Consider the following 7,322-nt stretch of genomic DNA (forward strand, 5'->3'; position numbering starts at 1 on the left):
CTCGCACGTGCGGCCCGTGCCGGCCCACTGACGCCCGGACCCGCCGATTGTGGATCGCGTGTCAGCGGCCTCCGGACCCACGCGTCAGCGAAGCATTCGCGGTACCCGCCAAGCGCGCACCGCTGCCTCATCCGCATGGCCACCCAGGTGGACGCGGGTTCAATAGGAATACGCCTTCTACAGTTGCGTTGCGGATTTAGCTCGTACGTATGGAGTACTGTGCTGCTCCTACCATTGTAGCGTCGTCTCTCCGATTTATAAGCGGGGAGGCGGGGTGGGCTCTGCGCGGTTCAGCTGCGCAGTCGGAAGAGTAAATAAGGACATCCCATCCAACGAAAGCTCCCACTCCCCCTCCACCATTACTCCGTGCCCTGCCCTGCTCCCATGGCCTCGCCGCCGCCGCAGGTGGACGTGGACCTCGGCAAGCTGAGCTACGAGATCTTCTCGTTCCTCGAGAGCAAGTTCTTGTACGGTGGCGGTGGCGCTGGCGGGGGCGGGGTGTGCTCGCTGCCGGGCACGCCGGGGAGGGGGCCGCTTGGTGGTGGGGGCGCGAGGGTGCGGGTGCTGGCCATTGACGGCTGCGGCCCGGGCCCCGGGGACGCGCTGCTGGCAGCCGCCGCGCTGGCCCGGCTCGAGGCCGCGCTGCGGGCCAAGGCCGGCGACCCCGACGCCCGGGTCGCCGACTTCTTCGACGCCGCCGCGGGGGCCGGCGCGGGCGGTGTGCTCGCGGCGATGCTGTTTGTGAGGGGTGCTGACGGGCGGCCGAAGTATACGGCCGCCGACGCGCTGGCGTTCGTGGCGGCGAGCCTCGGGAAGGGCGGGTGGGGCGGAGGTGGAGGTGGATGGCGCGGGAGGTGGGCCGCGCTGTTCCGGCGCGGGGAGAGGTCGTCGGACAAGTCGTCGTTGTCGGCGTCATCGTCCTCGTCGTCGCTCCGGCGGGTGTTCGGCGACGCGACGCTGAGGGACACGGTGGCGCCGCTGCTGGTGCCGTGCTACGACCTGGCCACGGGCGCGCCGTTCCTATTCTCCCGCGCCGACGCCGTCGAGAGCGACAGCTTCGACTTCCGCCTCCGCGACGTCTGCGCTGCCACCTGCGCCGGCGGCTCGGTCGCCGCCGCAGTCCGCTCCGTGGACGGCCGCACGGCCATCGCCGCGGCGTCCGGTGGCGTGGCAGCCATGGGCAACCCCGCCGCTGCCGCCATCACGCATGTCCTGCACAACAAGCAGGAGTTCCCCCTCGCCGCCGGCGTCGACGACCTCCTGGTCGTCTCCATCGGCTCCGGGTCCTCCTCCGGCGGCACCGCCTCGGGCTCTGCCACCCCGTCCGCCGGCTGGCGCACACCAATTCCCCCGCGCTCCCCGTCCCCCGCCGAGATGGTCCGCCTCACCGCCGAGGGCGTCGCCGACATGGTCGACCAGGCCGTGGCCATGGCATTCGGCCACACCTGCGGCCGCAACTACGTGCGCATCCAGGTCAGCTAAACAAGAAAAAACACCAAAAAGTTTCATCTCATCTTCCCATCAAAACGCATTCTAATAACTGTGGTGGCTGGTGAGTTTGTCCAGGCTGCGGCGCCGGCGCACTCGATCAAGGCGCTCCGGTCGCTGGAGGCTCGGAAGGTGGTGGCGATCGCGGACGGGATGCTGACGCAGCGGAACGTGGAGGCGGAGCTCTTCCGCGGCCGCCGGCTGTCCGAGAAGTCCAACCGGGAGAAGCTGGACGCGTTCGCGACGGAGCTGGTGAAGGAGCACGACCGCCGGCGAGACTCGCCGCCGGGGCTCCTCCCCAACGTGGCCATCAAGCAGGTGTCGCCGACGCCGCCGCGGCTGTCCTCGGCCACCACGTCCTCCGCCGCGACCACCGGCAGGACCGCGTCCACCATGCCGTCGCCGGCGTCCACGCAGGACTCACGGCACTGACACGACACGGATCAAGAAATCGATCATGCGACGTGGACGGGTCACCCTCCCAAAATTTTGTACATTGCCCGCCTATGCAACAGAGGAATCGAAATGTTTTTACGTTTATTTATTATTATCCTCAGCTCTCCTCTGTTCTGTTCCCTCCATGAGTCGCCGACATGTGGGGCACGATGAAAAACCCCTATGAAGTCAAGCTGATTCTATAGCTCACATCCACTTTGTCGAGTGACATTCACAAAGCAGTTCACCGCGAAATACTATAATGTCCAAAATTGAAATCGAATGAGCAACGAATACGATGTGTCAATGTGTAAAGCAGAAAGGAGATGCCATCCCTTTGAAAAAGCGGTTTTCTTTCTTCCCGTTTTCCCTCGCGGGCAGGTTGAATTGAAGCCGACGCGGACGGGATTAGCCCTAATTGCCCATCTGTTCTGATGCTGACAGACGGCTAATAAATATTTAGTAGCTTGATCGATTGCAATGTGCAGTTATTCACACGGCAAATGCATGATTAGGAAGCATACATCATGCATGTTGCTGAAGATGGTCTCCTCTTCTTCTTTTCGTTTCCTGATTGTGTGGCGTGCGTCGAGGAGCAAGGGCAACTTCAACGCGGTTCATAAAAAAAGACACCAAATATCGGTTCATAAAAAACGGACATACCAAATATCAGTGGACACGTTTGAAAGCGTTTGTCGATTGCGGATAGGAGGGCGGCCATCTAAACCTATACACCAAAATGTCCGTTCTTTTTCAAAAATAAAAATAGAATAAAACTAAACCAAATGTCCGCTATGCAACCTCACTCTGAATCATCGATCCGTAGAACCTAAACTATACATTTACATAATAAAAGCATCAGATGTTCAATAAAATTTTAAAATCCATCGATTTCCAAATTCAATCATACTTCTTGAAAGCGGCATTCATTTCAACCTTTCACTCCTCAAGCTTGAACTTCTTCATCAACTCATGTTATTCACCTAGATGTTGTGTCCCTTGAGCTTTATTCAACAACGCATCAATGTGAAGGGCTTGCCCTCCGTCCTTTGATACAACATGGCAACGCGTCCGGGCTATACACTGACGTGATCAACAAGTTGCAACATTGAGTCATTGAATTGATCAACACATAGTGTCCTCCATGGACAACATCGGCAGGCATGGGCAGGCGATACCTGGGTTGCATTCGGAACTGGGGTGCAACGACGGCAAAGTACAAGACGGTTGGTTGGAGCAGCGAAGGTCCGGCTAGAACTGGGCGATGACCAGAGTGGTATAGAGGCGATGACGGTCTTGGTCGGTGCGAATACAGAGCAATAGGGGAGGGCGCGGAGTGGGAAAAAGGGCTCTGGGAGAGGGGTTTTGGGTCGGTCAGGTATGTCGGAGTCCGACATGACATCCGTTCGAACTCCCCCAAACCTCCCACGAGTTCGTTTCCGGTTTTGGGGAATAATTCAAATGTCCGAACAGGTTCATAGAAGTTCAATGCATCGTGTTGTATGGCAAAAAAATGTGTGAACCATGCTGTCCGAATGTCTAGAGGCGTTTTGATGGTTGGAGTTGCCCTAAAGAAGGATTTTTTTTTTTGCAAAGATGAGACTTGAAGGCTGTATAAAGTCATCTGCTAGCTAGCTGTATACAGAACATGTAGCTTCCGAATGCTGTATAAGAAAATGAGCATTGTACTCTACATCAAACAGATGGATAGATAGGTACACGCTCCAGTGTACTCGTCAAGTATGATCTACCTTGTACTTCTTCTAGCCCGTGTTGTGTGTGCCTACGGCCTAGCTTTGCACAAGGGACGAGACGTGGAAGAGATGCCATGACTTGCTTCCCGGGCAGAAGAAACCGAACTGCCTTCGACGACAGAAACTGAAGCACATGACGATCGGTGTGTTGGAACGTCTGAATTCCTCCTACAGGGACTGAACTGTCTGGTAGGAGACACCGGCGCATCAACAGGAGGGAGGAAAACAGAGGGGTACCAGCACTGCACCGCACTGGCCAGTGTCACTCGACAGTGCTCTCACTGTTCCAGAACCACTGGAAAAACAGAGTCGGAGGAGCAGCACACATTTTCGGACTTGCACACTGCGGACGCCTTTGGGTCAAGAAAGCGGTAATTTGGCCCCTTTTTACCTCTTTGACCGCGACAGATATGCTGCTGCCACCACGAGCTGGTAAAATCTTTGGGACGAGCCGGCCACAGTGGCATCGGTTCTCACGAGTTTTACTACCAAAAGAACAAAGAGAGGAGACAGGTTAGTTAAATTAACCGAGGACGCCATGGATCTCACGGCGCCCCGTTACCGACGCCGGATCACCACCGCCACAGCCTCGTTTACCCCACAAGTTTCACCGCCTTGGGGGGAGTTGAAAGTTGTCAACGCCATCGGACGCAGCGTCTCTTTAATTCACCGGAAGCTTCCGTATGCATTCGATGCGACGGGCGAAGAGCAGATCTCCGTCCAACTTTAACCATCGCCATTGGAGCGCTGTTGCATGCACGTGAGGCAGGCCCTCGATTTCGATTTTCGACTGTCAGCTTAAACTTCACATGGAGTATGTACGGTACTGTGTGTATGTGTAAGTTAAGCTGGCATGTCAATGCAACCGAATCTTCAATTTCAACCTTTGGTTCAACCCCAGGGTAGTAGTAAAAGTGAACTTCGATGGGTGTCAACTCATCATCTTGCAGTTTACTGTAGTTTACTACTGCACGCCGCCCGGCAGGAGCCAGCTAGAACCCTAGAACTAATGGCTGGCAGAATTTACAAATTACAAACACAGTATACAGAGAAGTACTCCTAGGATACTATACCTTGCGTCCGTGCGCATGCATATATATAGCTGACACTGCGTATTAGTTTACCCCTGCACTCCATTTCAACCACGGGTTGAACTGAACTAGTAGTGTAACTGAAACCTGAAAGCTGAAACAGGATGTGTATGTGATATGTGTGTGTGTGTGTATGCATACGGAAAGTAGGCCAAAATTAGTTACTGCCTCCACTGATTAAGCTGGATTGCTCCAGAGCTGACACGTGACGTGAGTGAGTGACAGCGCGAGTCTCTCGATCCCAAATCTTCCACGCTACTTGGATACTACTCGCACAGTAGTAGTACAGGACTCTCTGGGTGATCAATATGTCTGGCCATGTGAGAGTTCAGCAGTTTGAGCGAGTTCCCGCGCGCCGTGACAAAGCAGACGACGTGCACGGCTACTCGACCAAAGCGACTAATCAATCAAAGCCAAGTAAAAAGCAAAAAAGCATGCCTGATTTGTAGCATCTGCTAGTGTACTGAATATAGACCAGGTTAGCAGAGTAATTAAAGGGAAGACTAGATGAGGACACACTTACACTACTTGTTCTCCCCATCAAAGTGGTAATCACTGAAAAGGAACGCATGATGTTTTTTCAGAAAGGATGGATATAACGTCGAGGAGGACAGCAAAAAAATGAACCAAGTGTGAACAAAGGATCTCATTCGTTCAGAAGAATTTCATAGACATTTTGGAGGATCTTCTCCCGAAAGTCTCATTCTACTCCCAAGCTCATTTGAGCTCGGAATGAACAGTAAATTCAAAAAAATGAAAAAAACTTTGAAAATTTGAATTATTTTTTGTGTAAACTTTGACAAATGTTCTCGGTGATTGCAAATTTTCATCCCGAGATAAAATTCGTGGAAGTCATGGCAAAAAAAAGCAGCACTGCAAAATGCTTTCGAAAATAGTATTTTTGGAGTGTCAATTTTGTTTTTTACGACGACTTCCAAGAATGTTATTTCGAGATGAAAATTTGCAAGGACTGAGAAATTTGTCAAAGTTTGCACTGCATTTTTTTTCAGAATTTTTTGATTTTTTTACTATTTTTTCGATTTGACTTCATTATGGAGCATATGAGCTTGGGACTAGATACTCCCCCTTAATATTTCCTTTTATAGAGATCGTTTTCTTTTTCATGTAGTCTGCTTTACATGTAACTTCAAAGGAAGAACTATCATCGAGAACAGCTTATGGAATTTCTTCTACTACTACAATTATGCCATGGACATAATACTTTAGGAAAGTTCATGCATCGACACGAAATTAAACTACAAAGGAAGGGCGCTACTCGGGTGATCCAGCTCGCGAGATGAATAGTACTGGGAGAGGGGAGGGGGTTGAAACCGTTCCTCGGCATTGCGTGCTCGCAGATAATGCGGTCCATAAGCACGCACCATAGTTTCAGCGAACACTTGCGCGCACATGATGATTGTATACTCTGACCATTCGAAGAGTGTCATCCCATAAATCTCCAAGAGAGCCATATGCAAGCATCCCAAATGGCACCATCACCTTCTGGAAAGGGAAAAAAAACCCAACAGACCAGTGACATTTCTCCGTTGTTGCCAGAAAGGTTCACTGCAGTGCATGTTGTTGGCAATTCTACTGAACAACCATTCAGTCATGTGGAAGCGTCGTCGAAACACATTTTCGCGGCCAGCGCATTTGTTCCGTCGAAATGTCACGTGGCCAACCTGCAACCCCGGACGCTTCGTCTTACTTCCGGTTGATGCTATCCATTATGCAACCATCGGTATTACCTCGTCTTCATTAGCGTCCATCATTTCACACTCGGACTCGAAGCTCGAATATGATGGATGAATCATAAAAAAATATTAGCTACGCCATCGGATCCATCTACACATATTGCGAATCATGCCATCTACACAAATCTATGAGTCTAAACTAAATCTACATGGAAAGGTTGGGAAAATTTACCTTCAGATTGAGCGGCGGAAGGGGTAGCACGGCCGAACGGCAGGAAGAAGGCGTGGGGCTGCGATGAAGCGTCGGAGGTTCGAGAATGGGTTAGCGGTGGCGACCGTGGCCATATTGCGGTGGGCCTAGCGGCGGCGGTGGCACCAAACAAAGGGATGCGGCCGACGGTTGGAAGGAGGGCGCATTCTAGAATGTCCGTGACGTCAATATTTGGATGGATAAAGAGGGCGCCATATCACCTCATCCAACCTCCAAATATAGAGTCAGCACGATGAAAGTAAGGAAAGCAAGAAAGCATGGCTAATTTGTAGTGCTAATATCTTGTGCGCTGCCGAATATACACCAAAGGTACATCGCAGTAATTAAAAAGTGGAGATTAGTTGCGCACACACTTGCACTACTCGCCCCCATCAAATTTAAACTGGTACAGTACCACGTAATGATTGGAAAAAAAGAAGGATGGGCAAAGGACAACGAAACATAAAGCGCAGAAATGATGAGTACATGTACTTTCTTAGATGCAGAAATGATTTTTTTTTCTTTCCAAGGGACACGCAAAAACGATCGGCACTTTAGTAACAGTAGTTTTCATAACCTAAACATGCGTGCGTGAATGTATGTGTGTATG

The 7,322-nt window shown here is 51.7% G+C and overlaps 1 protein-coding gene across 1 annotated transcript; it reads left to right on the forward strand.

The window, feature by feature from the left end:
• The first annotated feature begins 275 nt into the window (after positions 1-275).
• LOC123119405 (patatin-like protein 3) lies at positions 276-2,035 on the forward strand. The gene is made up of 2 exons (XM_044539209.1): positions 276-1,473; positions 1,567-2,035. The coding sequence occupies exons 1-2, from the start codon at positions 385-387 to the stop codon at positions 1,918-1,920; spliced, it is 1,443 nt and encodes a 480-aa protein (XP_044395144.1). The 5' UTR covers positions 276-384; the 3' UTR covers positions 1,921-2,035.
• The last annotated feature ends 5,287 nt before the right edge of the window (positions 2,036-7,322 follow it).

The sequence above is a fragment of the Triticum aestivum genome, chromosome 5D, assembly GCF_018294505.1.
Source record: "Triticum aestivum cultivar Chinese Spring chromosome 5D, IWGSC CS RefSeq v2.1, whole genome shotgun sequence".
Taxonomy (NCBI): domain Eukaryota; kingdom Viridiplantae; phylum Streptophyta; class Magnoliopsida; order Poales; family Poaceae; genus Triticum; species Triticum aestivum.

What these genes read in the sequence shown, in the direction of transcription:
- LOC123119405 (XM_044539209.1), top strand. Translation starts at nt 385, where the DNA reads ATGGCCTCGCCGCCGCCGCAGGTGGACGTGGACCTCGGCAAGCTGAGC. An exon ending in GCAACTACGTGCGCATCCAG is followed by an intron (nt 1,474 to 1,566) that starts GTCAGCTAAACA and finishes GAGTTTGTCCAG; the next exon opens with GCTGCGGCGCCGGCGCACTC.